General features: G+C 30.4%; 6 protein-coding genes across 6 annotated transcripts; 3 read left to right on the top strand and 3 right to left on the bottom strand.

Moving 5' to 3' along the window:
- Nucleotides 1-24: 24 nt before the first annotated feature.
- Nucleotides 25-2,172, bottom strand: LOC134827841 (sorbitol dehydrogenase-like). Its single transcript, XM_063840688.1, has 3 exons — nt 1,801-2,172; nt 1,321-1,742; nt 25-664 (listed from the first exon to the last, which is right to left on the bottom strand). The coding sequence occupies exons 1-3, from the start codon at nt 1,946-1,948 to the stop codon at nt 149-151; spliced, it is 1,086 nt and encodes a 361-aa protein (XP_063696758.1). The 5' UTR covers nt 1,949-2,172; the 3' UTR covers nt 25-148.
- A 212-nt stretch (nt 2,173-2,384) lies between these two features.
- LOC134827843 (uncharacterized) lies at nt 2,385-2,877 on the top strand. Its single transcript, XM_063840690.1, has 2 exons — nt 2,385-2,591; nt 2,661-2,877. The coding sequence occupies exons 1-2, from the start codon at nt 2,463-2,465 to the stop codon at nt 2,871-2,873; spliced, it is 342 nt and encodes a 113-aa protein (XP_063696760.1). The 5' UTR covers nt 2,385-2,462; the 3' UTR covers nt 2,874-2,877.
- Nucleotides 2,878-2,903: 26 nt separating this feature from the next.
- Nucleotides 2,904-5,820, bottom strand: LOC134827842 (trafficking protein particle complex subunit 5). The gene is made up of 3 exons (XM_063840689.1): nt 5,602-5,820; nt 5,412-5,538; nt 2,904-3,242 (listed from the first exon to the last, which is right to left on the bottom strand). The coding sequence occupies exons 1-3, from the start codon at nt 5,757-5,759 to the stop codon at nt 2,961-2,963; spliced, it is 567 nt and encodes a 188-aa protein (XP_063696759.1). The 5' UTR covers nt 5,760-5,820; the 3' UTR covers nt 2,904-2,960.
- Nucleotides 5,821-5,866: 46 nt separating this feature from the next.
- Nucleotides 5,867-8,644, top strand: LOC134829001 (nuclear inhibitor of protein phosphatase 1). Its single transcript, XM_063841996.1, has 4 exons — nt 5,867-6,001; nt 6,062-6,339; nt 6,399-6,992; nt 8,413-8,644. The coding sequence occupies exons 1-4, from the start codon at nt 5,973-5,975 to the stop codon at nt 8,520-8,522; spliced, it is 1,011 nt and encodes a 336-aa protein (XP_063698066.1). The 5' UTR covers nt 5,867-5,972; the 3' UTR covers nt 8,523-8,644.
- Nucleotides 8,645-8,767: 123 nt separating this feature from the next.
- Nucleotides 8,768-14,138, bottom strand: LOC134828990 (7SK snRNA methylphosphate capping enzyme bin3-like). The gene is made up of 3 exons (XM_063841985.1): nt 14,032-14,138; nt 10,502-12,828; nt 8,768-9,518 (listed from the first exon to the last, which is right to left on the bottom strand). Exons 2-3 carry the CDS (start codon nt 12,820-12,822, stop codon nt 8,984-8,986), a joined length of 2,856 nt encoding a protein of 951 aa, XP_063698055.1. The 5' UTR covers nt 12,823-12,828; nt 14,032-14,138; the 3' UTR covers nt 8,768-8,983.
- Nucleotides 14,139-15,600: 1,462 nt separating this feature from the next.
- Nucleotides 15,601-19,355, top strand: LOC134833683 (sprouty-related, EVH1 domain-containing protein 2). Its single transcript, XM_063848099.1, has 8 exons — nt 15,601-15,723; nt 16,648-16,825; nt 16,887-17,055; nt 17,550-17,632; nt 17,694-17,757; nt 17,819-18,422; nt 18,529-18,702; nt 18,756-19,355. Exons 1-7 carry the CDS (start codon nt 15,704-15,706, stop codon nt 18,653-18,655), a joined length of 1,245 nt encoding a protein of 414 aa, XP_063704169.1. The 5' UTR covers nt 15,601-15,703; the 3' UTR covers nt 18,656-18,702; nt 18,756-19,355.
- Nucleotides 19,356-19,708: the final 353 nt, after the last annotated feature.

The raw sequence follows: 19,708 nt of genomic DNA, 5'->3' as shown, positions 1-19,708 counted from the left end.
GACGAAAAATGAAGAAAAAAAATATTTTTTTGATAAAATTTATTCGAAAACTTTATTGCGAGTTAGTTAAAAGCAATCTAAATGCATCGTTATTCAACTAAAAAAATAAAAACTCTTGAAACAAAACAAAAATGGCACATTTCCAACTTTAAAACTTCTTTGGATTATTTTTATCGCGTGGTTGAACGTGAATCATGACTTTAATTGCTCCCCCAAGTCCATGACGACTCGTATGGAAGGCATCTTTGGTTTCCGTGATGTCAAAATGATGCGTCACGAGTTGTTTCACGTTGCATTTTCCGCTCGCAACTAAAGCCAATGCCGTCGGATAATCGTTGCAGTACCGAAAAACGCCACGAATATCAACTTCGCGGTTCAAAGCGTTGATCAATGGCACATTAACGTTCAACGGGCCATTTCCAACGAGTACAGCAACGCCTCCATTGCGTGTTGCGAGAATGGAAAGACGATTTGTGATCTCGGCTCCGCTGCAATCGATCGTTTTTTCGGGAGCATTTGGCATGAGTTCCTTGATTTTCTTCAAAATGTCTTCTTCTTTGTCGGTTTTTTCGACTTTCAAGGTCAAGTCGGCGCCAACTTTTTTTGCAGTTGCTAAACGATCGTCGAGTAAATCCGTGATGAGGACTGTTGAAGCTCCCATTGCCTGAAAAAAATTTTTTAAAAATTTAATTTTTGATATTTTTTCATTGATTTTATTGTTTTTCGATTTAAAAGTCGAAAAAAATTTAAATTTTTTTCAAATATTTTTTTTTAATAATTTTTAATTAATTTAATTCAAGCAAAAAAAAATATGAAAATTCATTTAAATTATTTCAATATTTTAATTTATTTTTTAAATTTTATTGTTTTTAAAAAATTTTTTTTAAACAAAAATTTAAAAACAAAAAAAATAATTTAATTAATTATTTTATTTAAATAATTTCTGAAATTTTATTTATTTTTTTTTTATCAAAATCGGTTTAAAAAAAATTTAAAAAGCAAAAATTAAATGAAATAAAAATTTAATTATTTATTGAAAATATTTTATTTTAATTTAAATTTAATTTTTTGATATTTTTTTATAATTCTTTTAATTATTTTTTTATAGAAAAAAAAATAAATTTTAATTAAAATAATTTTTTAAAATTAAAAAAAAAAAATATTTTAATTAATTTATTTTGAAATAATTTTAATAAAATAATTTTTTTAATTTTTTTTTTACTCAAAAAAGTTTTAATTTCCCCAAAAAAAAATTTTTTTTTTTCAAAAATAATTTTTCAAACATTTTTTTATCAATTTCAGACTAAAAACAAAACTCACCTTTGCCGCAATCGCTGTAACTAATCCAATTGGTCCCGCGCCAAGAATCAAAACTTCCGACCCAAGACAAACATTTGCCCTTCGACAAGCATGAACTCCAACCGACAACGGCTCAAGCAAGGCTCCTTCCTCCATCGTTACATGATCCGGCAATTTGAAGCAAAAATCAGCTGCATGCGCGTAATAACGCGTCAAATTCCCATGATACGGAGGCGTTGCACAAAATTTCATGTCGGGACACAAATTATATTTGCCCGTTTTACAAAAATCGCATTTGCGACACGGAACTCCCGGCTCAATGGCGACGCGATCTCCAATTTTTAAAGTTTTTACGTCTTTTCCAACTTTACAAACGACACCTGAAGCTTCATGCCCAATTATCATAGGCCCGTCACACACAAAGGGCCCGATTCGACCATGAACTAAAATGGAAAAAAATCATTTTGATTAATTTTGAAGGTCAAAATGACAAAAAATTACCCAAGTAATGCACATCTGAGCCACAAATGCCAACGCAATCCATCTCAAGGAGGACTTCATCGTCTTTAATTTCGGGAATAGGAATTTGTTCGAGACGTAAATCCTCGATGCCGTGCAAAACTGCGGTTAAATTGTCGTTTGGTGCCATAATTGGAAGTTTTCTGGTTGAATTTTCGAAGGAAACTGATAAAAATTTTTCGCTTTACCCCCTATTTGAGCTTTTTTACGTGTCTTCCTTATCAGAAGTAGTGGGTTTTGTTTAATAAACAAGTTGTGAGTGAACAAATAATAAATCAACACTCGCCTAATCACGTTTAATTAATTTTTTTCGCGATTTGAATATCACATTTGCTCACTGATAAGGAAATGTGGATACTGTACGTGCATATGACTCGTACAGAAGTAGTGTTTACCTCAAAAATTTTAATTTTTTAAAAAATTTATAAGAATTTTATCATTTTTTGATAATTTTTTGACTTTTAAAATTAATTTTTATTCAAAAAAAGTAAAAAATTGAAAAAAATTTAAAAAAAATTATTTAAAATTGAATTTCCGAACACACCCCCGAACAGTTTTTCAGCGAAAAAGACCCAAATTCGTCACAACTCGAGCTGTCATTTTTTGTTTTGGTCAAATTTTCACAAAATCCAGACGAAAAAATCATGGCAGACCCTTCGCTTGCCGATGAAGTCGCAAAATTCAAGGCGGAACGTCGTGCCCGCTTGAGAGCTGAATACTGGAAGCAAACTACCAACCCGTATACCCACGCCAGAGGCGAAGGAGGTTTCGTCGTACGTTTCCGAGCAATTGTTACATCACACTTGACACTTCCAAAATTAATTTTTTCTCGATTTTTTCAGTTCGATCCTGCCATTCAACGCTTCAACTCCACACGAGCCTCCCTCATTGACTACTTCAAGCCCAATTTCAGGTCATTGGTGCCGTTTATGTCGTGCTCCATAATTCCCATGCTTATTTTCGGCTATTTAGTTTACAAAGATCGCTCGGCTCGCGAACACGCCATTCGCACGGGACAAGTTGCCTACAGAGATCGCGGATGGAAATTCATCTAAATGCTTCAAAACGTCGAAAAAAAATGGAAATGATCAATTTTTGATTGTAGAATGGTTTATTAAATATATAATTAACATCCGAAAAATTTACTTTTCCTCTAACTGTTTGTCGCGAGCAATGACGGCATCTTCGAAAATTATTCTGTAAGTTGTTCCTTTGTGATGATGAGCCCCAACTTGGCAGGGAAATCCGGAAAAATGTAAAATTGCTTGAACAATGCCGGCGATGAATTGGGCGCAATTGATGGAATTCTTGTCTTTTGGTACCGAGATGAATTTATTCACTAAAGGCTCCTTTTCGATAATGTAATAAATGCGCTCGTCGTCGTTCGCATGTTCGAGTTTGTCGGCTTCTTTTCCAAAGAGATTCTAAAAAAAATAAAATTTTATCATTGGATTAATTTATAAGACAAAAATTATTTTTTTTCAAACAAAAAAAAAATTAAAGGCGAAAATTAAATTTTTCAAAAAATTGATGGTTTTCAAACTTGAAAATGGTCAAAAGTTATGGAAAATGCCTTTGGATGTCTTTATGATGGTTCTCAAGCTTGAAAATTGAAAAATAAAAAATACGTAAAAAATACGTAATTTTCATCTTGAGAGCCCATTTGATAATTTTTAGGCTTGAAATTGATCAAAAATCATACAAAAGTGCTTTGGATGCCTTTATGATGGTTCTCAAGCTTGAACATTGAAAAATAAAAAATACGTAATTTTCATCTTGAGAGCCCATTTGATAATTTTTAGGCTTGAAATTGATCAAAAATCATACAAAAGTGCTTTGGATGCCTTTATGATGGTTCTTAAGCTTGAACATTGAAAAATAAAAAATACGTAATTTTCATCTTGAGAGCCCATTTGATAATTTTTAGGCTTGAAATTGATCAAAAATCATACAAAAGTGCTTTGGATGCCTTTATGATGGTTCTTAAGCTTGAACATTGAAAAATAAAAAATACGTAAAAAATACGTAATTTTCATCTTGAGAGCCCATTTGATCATTTTTAGGCTTGAAAATGATCAAAAATCATACAAAAGTGCTTTGGATGCCTTTATGATGGTTCTTAAGCTTGAACATTGAAAAATAAAAAATACGTAATTTTCATCTTGAGAGCCCATTTGATAATTTTTAGGCTTGAAATTGATCAAAAATCATACAAAAGTGCTTTGGATGCCTTTATGATGGTTCTTAAGCTTGAACATTGAAAAATAAAAAATACGTAATTTTCATCTTGAGAGCCCATTTGATAATTTTTAGGCTTGAAATTGATCAAAAATCATACAAAAGTGCTTTGGATGCCTTTCTGATGGTTCTCAAGCTTGAACATTGAAAAATAAAAAATACGTAATTTTCATCTTGAGAGCCCATTTGATAATTTTTAGGCTTGAAATTGATCAAAAATCATACAAAAGTGCTTTGGATGCCTTTATGATGGTTCTTAAGCTTGAACATTGAAAAATAAAAAATACGTAAAAAATACGTAATTTTCATCTTGAGAGCCCATTTGATAATTTTTAGGCTTGAAATTGATCAAAAATCATACAAAAGTGCTTTGGATGCCTTTATGATGGTTCTTAAGCTTGAACATTGAAAAATAAAAAATACGTAAAAAATACGTAATTTTCATCTTGAGAGCCCATTTGATAATTTTTAGGCTTGAAATTGATCAAAAATCATACAAAAGTGCTTTGGATGCCTTTATGATGGTTCTTAAGCTTGAACATTGAAAAATAAAAAATACGTAATTTTCATCTTGAGAGCCCATTTGATAATTTTTAGGCTTGAAATTGATCAAAAATCATACAAAAGTGCTTTGGATGCCTTTATGATGGTTCTCAAGCTTGAACATTGAAAAATAAAAAATACGTAAAAAATACGTAATTTTCATCTTGAGAGCCCATTTGATAATTTTTAGGCTTGAAATTGATCAAAAATCATACAAAAGTGCTTTGGATGCCTTTCTGATGGTTCTCAAGCTTGAACATTGAAAAATAAAAAATACGTAAAAAATACGTAATTTTCATCTTGAAAGCCCATTTGATAATTTTTAGGCTTGAAATTGATCAAAAATCATACAAAAGTGCTTTGGATGCCTTTATGATGGTTCTCAAGCTTGAACATTGAAAAATAAAAAATACGTAAAAAATACGTAATTTTCATCTTGAAAGCCCATTTGATAATTTTTAGGCTTGAAATTGATCAAAAATCATACAAAAGTGCTTTGGATGCCTTTCTGATGGTTCTCAAGCTTGAACATTGAAAAATAAAAAATACGTAAAAAATACGTAATTTTTTTCATTTTGAAAGCCCATTTGATAATTTTTAGGCTTGAAATTGATCAAAAATCATACAAAAGTGCTTTGGATGCCTTTCTGATGGTTCTTAAGCTTGAAAATTGAAAAATAAAAAATACGTAAAAAATACGTAATTTTTATCTTGAGAGCCCATTTGATGGTTTTCAAGCTTGAAAATGATCAAAAATAAAATTTTTAAAATTAATTTCTATAAAAACAAAATCGCAAAAAAATAAAATTTACCTTCCAAATCGTTCCCTTAATGAACAACAAAATATTAATTAATCTTGTTTCTCGTTTGGAGTTCTTGTCTCTGACAATATAAAGGTCTGTGACTCTCGTTCCAACATCATATCCCATCTCATGAAGGCTAAAAATGTCAAAATCCATAAAAAATCGATCAAAAATTCATTGAAATTTCAATAAAAATTACATTTCATGCAATTCTGTGATGGAATTGGACTTGCTCTGACTATATTGGACCATCTCGGAAAACAACAAAGCAAACACACTCAAGGAAACTTCATTTTTGCCCTTGCTCAGAGGCTTATCGAGCAAGTTATTCCTCGGTCTATTGAGATTTAAGCTCATAATTCAAGGAAATCTTCGAATTTAATACTTTTTCGGGGTGTTTTTTGTTTGTTTTTGTTTCTCAAATTGAAAATTGACAGCTGGCAACGTCAAAAATCTGTCAAAGTTGGAGTTGTTTTGATAAATTTGCTGCATTTTTTATTAAAATTTGCCTATTTTTCTGGATTTTCTTTGATTTTGAGTGTTTTTGCTGACAATAATTGGCTTTAGAGGATGGCTAATCATTACGAAGTGCCGAGTTGGTGAGTGATTTTCAAGAATTTCAAAAGAAATTTATTTTTTAATATTTTTTTTTCTTTCAGGGCAGGAAAAGCTCCATCGGGAACGCATTTGGATGTGTTAAAAGACGACAAATTGATCCAAAAGCTGATGATTGACGAGAAAAAGTGCTATTTATTCGGGAGAAATGCCCAATTTTGTCAGTTTGTGTTAGATCATGCGAGTTGCTCGCGCGTTCATTCGGCCCTCGTTTACCACAAATTCCTCAATATCATTTATTTAGTCGATCTGGGAAGCAGTCATGGGACTTTTATTGGATCGGTGCGTTTGGAACCTCATAAACCGACGCCTTTGCATTTTTGTAAGTTGAATTTTCACGCGAAAATCGATTTTTTTCTCAAAAAATTTAAATTTTTACAGCAAACAGTTTCCATTTCGGCGCATCGACTCGAAGTTACATCCTCCGGGAACGTCCTTCAGGCACGAGAATTCACGAAGCTCTTCCGTTGGAAGTCGATGCGACGCTTATGGGTCTCCCTGAATCGCAATCCGAGTTGGATAACTTGACGGAGTACAATACGGCGCACAATCGACGAATTGCGATGATAACTGACGACACAACGAAGAAAAAGCATCAAAAGCGGAAGAAGAAAATGGTGACGTTCAATGAGGAAGAAATTATCATCAATCCGGAGGATATTGATCCGTCAGTGGGAAGATTTAGGAATTTGGTTCAAACGACAGTTTTGCCAACTTCGTCGAAACGACAGAAAATTGATCATTTCTCGACGACTTCGTTGTCGATGGAGACACAAAAGCCTTTTATCGCGCAACAACCGTACGTGCCGTCGCTCTATCAAGGCTTGAATGCTCCGAGTAACGAGTCGCAAACAACCACAGTAGATACAAATGTTCTGTCGCAAGGAGGATTTGGATCAAAGTTCCTAATTTTACCGAATCCAGCACCTGAAGTGTCGACTGAATTGATTCCTTCGACAAGTACAGTTAACAAAGGTAAACAATTTTATTTTAATATTTTTTTTTTAGTTTAAAAATCTAAAAAAAAAATAAATTTAATTTTCTATAAAAAAAAAAATTTGAGATAAAAATTTTATTTTTTTGGAATTAATTTTTAAAATTCAGAAAAAATATTTTAAAATTATTTAAATTTAAATTAATTAAAAATCAAAATTTTATAAGATTTTTTAAATTTTTTTTTAAATAATTTTTTTTTTTAATTTTTTAAAATATATTAAAAAAATAATTAAAAAAATGCAAAAAGAAAAGCAATTTTAAAAAATATAAAAATTTTAATTTTTTTTTTTTTGAAAAAAACGAAAAATGAAAAAAAAATAATAAAAAATTTTTAATATAATAATTTAAGTCAATCTAAAAATTTTAATTTTTCAAAATTTGATTAATTAATTTTTAAAATGAAAAAAAATTTTTATTTTTTTTAAATTTTTTTTTGTGAAATTTTATTAAATGTTTTTATGCGAAAATCATAAAATTTAAAAGTAAAAATTTTAATATTTTTTTAAATTAAATTTTAAAACTTTTATTCAAATTTTATTTTATGAAATTTAAAAAAAAAATTTACATTTGCCGTTCTCACATTACACTTTTGAAAATCCACATGCGACATAAAGTGAAATAATTAAATTTAATGGCCTAATATAAAATAGATCAAAGTTTAGTTAATAAATTTTTTTAAAAAATTTTTTTAAGAATTAAATTATTTCAATAAGTTTTTTAAAATAAAAATATTTTAAAAATTAATAAATTTTGAAAAGTAGTTAAAAAAATATAAAAATTTGAAAATAGAATGATGAAAAAAAAATAATAATTTTTTTTTTAGTATAATAAAATAAGTCAATTCAACAATTTTACTTTTTCATAAATAAATTAATTTTTAAAATTAAAAAAAAAATATTTGAAATTTTTTTATAAAATTTTCATGAAATATTTCAAGCGAAAACTTTAATTTTTTTGAAATAAAAAATTTTAATTTTTTTTTTTTTAAATTCAATATTAAAAATTTTATTTTGTGAAATTAAAAAAAAAAATAAATATAAATAATAATTTTTTTTAAATCGAAAAAAAAATTAAAATCTGAAAATCTTATTAAGTTCTTAATATTTTAAAAAATTAAATAAAAATTTGTAAAACGAATGTACCTTTTAAATTTTAAAAAGTAAAATTTGATATAATTTAATTTAAAAATAAATCAATTTTTTAAATTAAAAATTCGTAAAAAATTAAAATTAAACATAAAACATTAAAAAAATTCAAATTTGAAAAATATTAATAAATAAACATAAAATAATTTTATTTTATTTTTAAATTTTTTTCAAATTTATGGAAAAATAGGTACATAAAATTAAAATAGATTTAAAAAAAAAATATTTAAAATTTATTTTTTTTATCATTTCAGCTCCAACAAAAGATGATCTAAACAAATCTGACGTGACATCCAACGAACCGAAGAAGAAAAAGTATGCCAAAGAAGCATGGCCAGGACGAAAACCCCTCATGGGAGTCTAAAGTTTTAATAGACAAAGTAAAAAAAAATTAAAACTAGATAAAATTTTATCTAAATCCACACTTTATTGTATTTTTTCTCCTATATTTTCTTTTAAATATAATAATAATTTTTTGTTTTAGAAGATTGGGTCTCTATTTTCACATGAATTTATTTTACTTTACTTTAATTTACGTTGACTATCATCACAATAGCTTTCTTTTTTTCTCGAAATAAAATTTTTATCAAAAAGTTGAAGAGTTGTGAGTGGCAAATTTCGTGATTTTTGTATTTTTATGAAAGAGTCATGATATGTCTCCGTTTCTCGGGAGTTTATCATTTTTCTACTAAAATTAAGAGTTTTTATTTAAATTATTGTGCATTTAACACTAAAATTTGCCAGCAAAGCGTACTTTTCTTGTTAACACATATACGTCTAAAAGTCTAAATTTAACGAAAAAAAAAATTAAAATTCTCAAGAAATTTATGAAAATGCATCGTCTACGTGATTTTGGTCTTCGTAGTGATTCTGCGGCGGATGATGATTCGTGTCGATGCCATTTTGTTCGGGCAGTGCGACAATTCCGATCGGCTCCAAAGCAGCAACGGGCTCCATTGTCGGGTAATCGATGCCGTTTGTCGGTTTGGGAGATCTGCTGTCTTCTTTCTCGTCGGAAAGTGTCGGGTCTGAGTAAACGTGTTGCGGCGAAACTTCGTCGCTGTTGTCGACGCTGCGAGAACTCAATTTGCCAGCTTCGAAGTCGTCTGTCGTGCTCGGCGGATAAACGTGCGGACGAGAATTGTTGTAACCATCGTCAATTTCAGCATTGCGAATGCTTCCGTGCGCTGGCGTGTTTTGCAGCGAATTTGAACGGGAATTCGGAGGGGGAGACCATGTAGTTGAGTAGAGCGGAGATGCGAAGCAGTAGGCTCGACTTGTTGTTTCGTTATCGTACGAGGGCAGATAACTGTCGGTGGCGAGAGGGTTGTAATACGGGCTGGGATCTGTCATGCGATAACTGAAAAAGAGAAAAAAAATTAATTTAAAATATTTGTAAAATTGAAAAAAATAATTTTTTATTAAAAATTTTCCAAAATTTTGATTTTGGAAAATTCTCATAAATTATTTTAAATCTCTTAAAAATTCAAATTAAAAAAAAATAATTTAAAATTTCTCAAAACATGAACTTTTCTTATAATTAAAAAAAAATATTATTTTTTAGATTTTTAAATAAAACATAAAATTAAAATAAATCATTAAAAAATAAAATAAATATAATAATAAAATAAATTTATTAAAAAATTGAAAAAATAATTTTTCATTCGAAATTCATCAAAATATATGAATTTGAATATGAATATGAATTTTTTGATGTAGTAAAAATTAAAAAAAATAATTTTTTTTTTCTTTTTAATTTCAAATGAAAAAAATCATAGGTATTTAAAGAATTTATTTTTTCATTGAAAATATTTTATATAAATTTTTAAATTTAATTTAATTTTTAAATAAATTAAAAAAAAATAAAATAAATTAAAGTTGATGAAATAATTATTTTTTAATTATGGAAAATTAAGTTAAAAGAAAAAATGTTAAAAAAGTAAATTTTTATTAAATTTCAATCAAAATTCGAAAAAAAAAATAAGATTAAAATAGTCAAAATTCCCAAAATAAAGTTTTTAATTAAAAAATTTCAAAAATCGAGACCTGTTTTCGTGAAAAAATTATTAAAAAATTTTATTTCAGAAAAATTGAATTTAATTGCAATTTAAAAAAATTAAACAAATTTAAAAAAAATATATAAAAAATTTTTCGAAATTTTTTTCATTTTTTTTTTAATTTTAAATGAAATTAAATATTATTTTTTTTAATAAATTCAAAAATTTTTGAAATTCTTGAGAAAAGAAAATAAGCCGAAAATTCATTTGAAAAATTTTAAAAATTCAAAATTTTAATATTTTTTTTTTTTTTGAAAAGTAATAAAAATTAAAACTTTCTTCTTACCTATAACTTCCATGACTGGCATACGGCGTCGAATTGCCATACAGCAAATTCGTGTAATATTTATTCTTTGCCGGATCACTTTTGGGCGTCTGATACGGAGTCTGCGAAAAGTGATAATCGCTCCATTGTGCATGACTCGGCGTAAATTCTCCCTTCACAAACAACTGAATCGGCCTGCTGAAGCCCTTGTTCAAGTGTCGCGGGATGCCCAACGGATAACTATGACTAAATCCTACCTCACTACTCAACAAGTACTCATTGAATTTCTTTGGGAAAAATCGAATCGCTGCGTAATTCTCCTTGACGGTTTCCGACACGTTCTTTTTCTTTTTGTAACTCGCCCAATTTTGCGCCTCGAGAATGAGTTTTCCGCCGGGCCTCAGCTGATTGAACATCCGTTTGAATGCCAACTTGAGTCCCGCATCGCCGAAATTCAAGTGAATCCATTTCGTGACGGAGAGACAGAGGATCAAGTCGTATTGTTGCGTCTCGGCACTCAGTTGATTCTCATCTTTGGGTACGTAATTGGCGGTTCGGAAGAACACGTTGTCGGGAAATGCGGGAGATGCGGCGTCATCGGGCATGGTTTCGACTTCGGCGACACTTTTGGGAATGCGACCCAAGCACAAGGGGAACGACATGGGGAAAAATTGAGCTTTTGCTTCACTGTTTCCCGCTAAATCTTGTCGATGTTTGGATTTGTCGTAACGAGAATTGCGTCGATTGTATCTCCGATTTGAATTTTTTCCGCCTTTTTGTGGTTTTTTGCTTGAATTTTCTTCTTTTGCGGTTTCTTCTTGCGGATTTTCCGCTTTTTTGGCATCACTTCCGGGAACTCTCACATACATCGAGAGATTTTTACGAGCGCGACTGATGAGATTTTTGTCGATATCGAGTCCGATGATGGATTTCGGATGAAGTTCCTTCCCAGCTTCGATCGTTAATAAGCCGACGTTGCATCCAATATCCAAAACATCTTTTTCCTTGAAAAGTTGCGGATTTTTGAGAAAGACTTTGAGGCGAACATCCATAAATTCGTTCAAATGGCGATATCCGTAATACCGATCGTAGTTCCCGTATTGATATTTGGCGCTTTTGGATTTCGTTTCGGGACGCGTTGTTTGACTTTCCGACTGTTCCTCCGTTTGGGGATGACTTTCGGCTTGAATTGCCTCAGCCGGAGACATTCCTTGCGCATTTTCGTCGATTTTCATCTGTTCGGTCAAAGCTTTTGCCGTCGTTTCTTCCGTTGTTGAACGAGAATAGCTCCGTGTGCGATTCCTCTGCGGTTTTGAGGTGCTTTTGTGAGGTCTCTTCCATGTATTGTGATGTTGCGGTATGACGGGACTCACAATTTTATCCATATCGACACGTCGCGACTTACTTTTGCCCGTCGACGATTCGCTACAACGACGTTTTCTGCCTCCCGAGCCCACAGGAGGCGGTTCAATGCCCAATTCGAGGCGTAAATTCTTCGTCGCACTCGAACGAGACTCTGGTTCGGCACTCAAATTACTCGTACTCGGGACATCGCCTTCAATGGAGCTCGTATTCATCGTAATTGAAGCAGTTGACGAGTCTGCCGTGGATTTTTCCAACAAATTTCCCGCTTTACTGCCCGGATCTGATTGAGTCGAAGTGTTTGCCAGCTGTTCAACTTCCCCATTGTTGTTTTCTTTGCACGATTTGCGTCGCTTGCGATGTCGATTCTTGTTCGTTTTGCGTTTCATGGGCGAACAAAGTTGCATTTCGTATTCCACAGAGTCAACGGGATCCAATAAATGCAGCGGATCTCGAATATTTGGCGGAATTAGCACTTCGACGGGTTGTCTGCCATGCGGAGGCGTCGGAATTGGCGATGATTTTGGAGTTACAGCATTTTCCGACTCGTTTTGCAGGCTGTTCAAGTTTAGCGGATCGGAAATGTTGCCGCCCAACAGGAATTTCGTTGGCGGAATGACACGTGCTTTGCGTGGCAACTTTTCGGGCAAGAAAAATTTCGACACCGTTGAGAATGCGAGTTGAATGCGTTTGTTGTACGGCGGTTTTGCGTGACAATGCCCGTGTTTGCGGCTCTGAGTATTGGTTGAAGCGGGCGCTTCTGTCGATTGATTCGCCTCGACTTTGTTGTTTTGTTGGCGTTGCTTGTTGTAACGCTTGAATTTGCCGCCTTTCCATTTTTTGTTGTGTTGCTGCTTCTTGTTGTTGTGATTTTTCTTCTGTTTCTCCGAAGGGAATTTTTTGTCAGTTTCTTTGTCTGAAGTTACGGCTGTGGATGATTGCGCCTCAATTGCGACGTCAGTTCCTCCCGGATCAGCCATCGTACACTGAAAATTAAAGAAAAAAAAAATGAATTAAAAATTGATTAAAATTTTTTTAAATTTAATTTAATTATTTTTTAATGAAAAAAAAAAATTAAAAATTTTTTTTAAAAAAGCAAAATTTTTAAATTAAAAAATTTAAATATTTAATTTTAATTATTTTAAAAATAATTAAATTTAAAAAAATATTCTAAAATTTTTAATAAATTTAAAAAAATTAAATTTGAAAAATTAAAAAAAATTCAAATAAAAATAATTTTTAATTTTAATTTTTTTTTTAATTAAAAAAAATCTAAAATAATTTAATTAAAAAATTGAAAAAAAAATATTTTAAATGAAAAGAATAAAAAACATATTTTTAAAAAATTTAACATAATTACAAATTTAATTTTAATAAACTTTAAACTTAATTCAATTTGAATTTAATTTTTAAAATAAAAAAAATTAATAATAATAAACATTTAAAGAAATATTTCATATGAAAAGAATTAAAAAAAAAATCAAAAAATAATTTTAAAACATTTTAATACTTTTTAAATAATTTAAAATTAATTTGAATAAATTTTTAAACTAAATTTTATTTTACTTTATTTTAAAAATTTACAAAAAAATAAAAATTATGAAATTAAAAAAAAATATTTCAAAATTTAAAAATAAAAAAAAATTAATTCAAGAAAAAATCTAAAAAATTAAAGAATTGAAAAAAAAAAATTAAACGTTTTCCGTGACATTTCCATTTACAGAAAAACGACGACGAATGAACCACTTGTTTAATTGTGATTTATCGCGCGCGGCGAATGAATACGACAACGAGCGCAATACAAAAAGTAGAAAAAAAAAATAAAAAGAAGAAGAAGTGTACATGAAACAACCGAAAAAACATAGGAACGACGACGAAGCTAATGCGATTGAATTAACAACAGATAAATAATATGCACACGGAGGGTCGATCACGGATCACGACACATTTTCGCATCGCCAAAAAATTAATTTTCCCCAAAAATCCCTCAAAAACTAATTTCCAATCGATTTTCGCGGAGAACTTTTTCGCCCATGTGCTTCGAAAAAATTTTCACGTAATACCCGAACGTTCCCTGGATAAAAATGAATTCCAAATGAAACTCCGTGAGAGGTGCCCATTCAGATATTTTGCGGGATTTCACACGGAAAATGGCACTGAATTAATTATTTTTTGATGCAGATGCTCACCTGGCGTCTTTATGGACCTTCTTAACGCAAATTTGGCAATTAAATTGCCAGCTAAATGGCTTTTTGGTGCTCCAGAAAAATTTAATGAACCTCTCGCAAAAAACTTTACTTGGGTTTTGACTGAAATCGTGCATGGAGTGTGTGTGATATACGGCAACGGCTTCTGATTGGATGAAATTTTGCCCCTTTTGACGAATGACGGAAGATTTGTGGGATTTTGAACCAATCAGAGACGAGATTTTCGATGCACTTTGACGTGATTGGCTCGATTGTATGGAAATGTCAAAGAAAAGTGACAGCTGCTTCCCAGCGAACGGAAGTTTGAACATCTGTACACCCAGCGAGATGTCGTATAAACGTATGAGCCATCGATAGAGGTATGGATGGATTCGTACAGGAAGAAAAATTGATTTTTTGTATGAATTGAAACGGATTTTAAGGGATTTATTGGTTTAATTTTTGATTTTTTAACAGTTAAAATTTAAAAAAAAATAAAAAATTAGTTTAATTTAATTAATAAAAAAATTATTACCGTAATTTTTAAACTTTTTTTGAATTAAAAAAATAAAAAAAAAATAAATTAAATAATTTAGGTATAATTTAAAAAAAAAAATATTTTATAAAAATTTAGAAAAAAAATAAATTTTAGAAAAATGAAAATTAAAGAAATTTATAATCTAAAAACTCTCAAAAAGGTTAAAGCCTGAGTGAAAATTTAATTTTAAACTAAAAAATATTTTTAAAAAATAAAAATTTTGTGAAAATAAAATTTCATTCAAATTTTGCAGTTTTAAAAAAATAAAAAAAATTTAAAAAATTAAGTTCAAAATTAAAAAAAAAATAAAATTTAAAAGATTTAAAATTTCTTGAATTAAAAAAAAATTAAGAAAAAAAATACCAAAAATTATCAGAAAGTTCATCAATCAATCATAAAGAAAATATCGAAAAATTAATTGAAATTTCATTGAATATTTTTTATTGAAATAAAAAATTAGTTTTTCAAAATTTTTAAATTTTTTCAAAAAAATAAATTAAAATAAATCATAATTCAGTAAAATTAAAAAATTTTGGAAAATCTAAATTTTCATGAAAAATACTTAAAAATGTAATATTAAAATTAAAAATTAATTTCTCAAATTTTTTTAATTTAAAAAAAATTAAAACATAAATTTAAGAAAAATTTTGGAGAATCTAGATAACATTTAAAATTATTTAAATATTAAATTCTAAAAAAATTAAATTTCAAAGAAAAATTTAGAAACTCGTAAGCTAAATTTTTAATAAAAAATACTAAAATATTATTTTTTCTTAAAACTTTATTTAAAATTTATTCCAAAAATTAAGAAAAATAAAATCTTCGAGATCATTTACAAACAACCTGTCGTTTCCTCAGAAAATCTCCCAAAGCACAATTGAAAATTTGTCAAAGACCCAAAGAATTGTGCATTGGGATTGCTATTTTTCAGTACAGTATCACGACGTTTGAAAACCCATTTCTTCGTTTCTTCTTCATCGTCAGAAAACAGTACCCGTGAGACGAATGAAAATGATAACACAACTCGCCTCTCTGCAATTTCGTTACATTTTTGACGATCATGATTCTTGTTGGTGGTAAAAATGCTGAAAAACATATTGCTGCAGCTAAAAATTAGAGTTTTTGATATTTCAAACCATGACAGAGGCATCTGAAGAGTAAGTGCAGCCAAAAGAGTGCCAAATTTCCGTGGATTTCGCGTCAAAATCAGCTCAAAAGTGAACGGGATAAAATTTGCCTCCCGTACAAATGTCGTGTGTGTATACAGTGAAAAAGAAAAAAAAAGTGAAAAATTGTCCATATTTTCGCCAAATCTCGAGAAAAGCTCGAAAAAGTCGCCTCTGGATACGCGTGCAAGAGCATTGGGCGCTGCGATGCCGCAAATTACGGCGAAAAAGTGCGGTTTTCGTTGTGTTTTCGCGAGACGAGAGCGAAAAAAAATTTACATCGCTGTTCAGATTTTAATCAATGAAAATCTTCCTTCATTCACAGTTTTTCAATAGAGCACGCAACCCGCGCGAGTGTCTACGGAAGGTATGGGCGCGCGTAGTCTGTGCCACAGTGTTTCATAATTTGATTCATCACGAAAAAAAGTGTGTATAACTATAAAATTGTAGTGTTTGGCACTACAAACTGTCTCGCGAGTAAATAAAATCGCGGATTTGCGGGCTTTTGAACGCTAAAATCTCGTTTCTCGATGCGAAAAATGAAATTTTCTGCGTTTGGGTAGCGCCTCGGAACTGCGCTGGTGCCGTTTTTCGTATGAATGTGCTTCGTACGTTGCACACAAATGCCACACAATCGCCCCTTACACATCGCATTTCTTCACTTGGGGCCCTTTGTCTCGCTCAAAGTGCTCGAAAAGTCACAACATGACACGAAAAATCGCTTTGGCGCTCATTAATTACCACAAACTACAGTGTTAATTAGTTACTTCCGTTCACTTTCGATGATGACGACGATTCCATTCATACACATTGCGCCGCGACACACACACAATTAATACCATTATCTCCGTTTCCTTTTTTTTTCTTTCTTTCATGATCGCTCTCCGCTTCATTCATGCCTTTGCTCGCCAACAGTGACTATTTAGTAGAAGTACGTGCACAAGTAATGGCAAGAGACGAGAGTACCGAAGGATGGCTGCCGCTCCAAGGGGGCGGTTTAGCGAAAGTTTCCATTCGCAAACGTTCTAGATTATCGCCAGAAGTCAAGGGACATGAATACATCATCTACGGCCAACGGATTTCCGATCAAACAGTAAGATTTCCCTGAAAAATTTTTTTTTAATTAATTTTCATAAAAAAAAATATTTTTTTAGGTAATTTTAAGTTGTGTTATCAACAAAGAACTGCTGTATAACAAAGTCATGCCGACTTTTCATCATTGGCACACGGGCAAGCAACGCAATGGCTTGACATTTACGACAGCTGCTGATGCCCGTGCCTTCGACAAAGGAATCAAAGCAGCATTTGATGCGGTTTTAGATGGTACGTAATTCCAAAACATCCGCGAAATTATGTAGAAAAGTGCTTTTTTAGAGCTTTTCAACAAAAACATTCATTCATGTGTTGTTGTTGTTGTATTTGTCCTCGGTTTAAATTTTAATTTTGAATCTTTCTCTATATTTAAACTTTTATGAAACAAAAAAAATTAAAAAAAATACTTTTTCAATTTTTTGCATCCTTTAAAAAAATCCTTCTGTATTGGATATAATTCACAATCAAATAAAAAATAAAAAAAATAAATTTTTGGTAAGTCAAAATTTTTTTAAATAAAAAAAATTGGTTTTTACCAAAAAATATTTGATTGATTTTTCAAATTTTTTTCTGAAATTATTTTTTTTTATTTTCACAAAAAATATGTTTTTAATAATTTTTTTAAATTAAATTTGTACACACACGTTACACGTTGATCGCATTTTAGTGCAAAAAAAAATATTTTTTTAAAGATTAAAAAATTAATTTAATTTTTTTGTGTTTAGATCTTTCTTTAAATCAAAATTCCACACAATCCATGGAATCGTTGGGAAATGAAAAACTTTTAGTTGAGGAAGATGTATTCATGGTAAGGGTTTGAATTTTTTTTTTTTAAATTGAATTTTAATTTAATTTTGATTTTTTAATAGGACGTTAACTTACCAATGGACAAATCACAATCAAGATCGACTTCTGAAGGGAGTGGTAGCCATCGTAAGTTTTTTTTTTTAAATAAATTTAATTTTTTTTTTTAATTTTTTGATAATTTTCGCAGAGAGTATAGATTCGAAACCACCAAAATCAACCACAGAGCAATTGCCAAAAAATAATAATCAACCGCCATCGCTTGAAAAGTCGTCTGACAGTTGTGGCAATGTCGCCGTAACGTGTGAACCCTCAGCAAATACAAATACAAGCACAGTTCCGACATGTGATAACTACTCGTACGTACAACTGACGACAAAGCCCGAATACGGTACAATATCGACAATTTGCGGCGGCGACAATTACGGAGACTTTAACGATGTGCTGCGGCGTGGCGATTCGACATCGAGTCTTAAGAAACAACGGACTACATTTGAACCACCGCTTGGGCAGCAACAGCTCAAGGAGCATCATGGGGCACGTGGCGTGAATGCGGGCGGCGTTGCGCATCTACCGATTCGCACAAAATGCAAATATTGCTCGGATTTTTACAGTCAGGAGGACAATAGGGCGGGATCGTGCGGATATGCGCCAGATTGCTTCAAGAATGGCATCGAAACGATTTCCGGAATGCAGTGCGCAAAGTGTATGGTGTATCATTGTATGGGCGATCCGGAAGGCGAGAGCTCGGATAATCCGTGTTCGTGTACCGGAGAAAGTGGTTGTACTAAAAGGTAATTTTTTTTTTTCGTTGGTATCCTTACCATTAGACAATATGGGAAATTTTATATAAATTTATATTTATATTTCTTCAAATCTTACCATTTTTTGCCCTTTCAGATGGATTGGCTTGACTCTCTTGTCAATATTAGTTCCGTGCTTATTATGTTACCCTCCCCTGAAAGCCTGCCATTGTATCGGAGTTACGTGCGGACTATGCGGAGGGAAGCATTCACCACAAATTTGACAACCAATTAAAATCTACAATAAACGCGACATTAACACAATTTACTGGTATGTCATTTTTTTCATTTTTTCTTCAAAAATTACAATTTTTCTTCATTTAGACGGTCACTTCAAGACCCAGAATATGATGATCGACGAAACGACTACCAAGGTTATTATTACTACTAAAAACTAAAAACATCCATAGAACAAACGAAAGATATTAGCAAACATAAATCCAAAATGTTCAATTTTATACATACAAATTTTTAGTGATCATCATAGAGAAATGTCAAAATCTGGGCAAAAAAAACTCATCCCGATGTATTATCAGCAGTACATTAAAAAAAAAGCGCAGCAAAAAAATAATCAGAAACGCATCAAAAACGTTGCCAATCGACTTAACAAGAACAAGAAACAATTTTTGATGAAACATCATAACAACCAAAAATCATTTTTTATTACATTTTAATTAATTAATAATAATTTTTAATGGTTTACCGATTTTTTTTATAATAATTATTAATAATATACAAAAAAATTGTTGATTTTACACAACACACAAAAAGTATTTTCTCAAACTAAATCTAGTTTTGTAAGACGTTTTTATTATTTTTTTTTAATATTAACTTTTTTACTAGATTAGCTTTTAATCGACACACTAATAAGGAATTTATTAATTATTATCATTAAAATTTTTATTATTAATATTAATTAATCACGTTGACTAATAAATAACAAAAAATTATTAATCATGACTTTCTTTGTTGATTTACAATTTTTTAAAATAATTTGCTTGTCAATCATTAGCAAAAATTAATTTTTAAAAATTTACAGTTTTAAATACTAAAAAAACTATATATGAAATAAATAACAACAAAAAGAAAGAAATTTCCGCTTTAATTATAGATAAGTGTGTGTTTTTAATACACATTTAGAATATTTGAAGAGAAAACGATATTTTAAATAAAAAATATTAAACATTAAAAAAGGAAACTTTATATAGTAAAAAAAAGAAGAAGAAATAAAAAAAAAAGTATTTTATTGAATTTATGTAACGAAACAAGGAGAAAGA

The sequence above is a fragment of the Culicoides brevitarsis genome, chromosome 1 (assembly GCF_036172545.1).
Source record: "Culicoides brevitarsis isolate CSIRO-B50_1 chromosome 1, AGI_CSIRO_Cbre_v1, whole genome shotgun sequence".
NCBI classification, from domain to species: Eukaryota; Metazoa; Arthropoda; class Insecta; order Diptera; family Ceratopogonidae; genus Culicoides; species Culicoides brevitarsis.
This window is presented reverse-complemented; position numbering and strand designations above follow the sequence as displayed.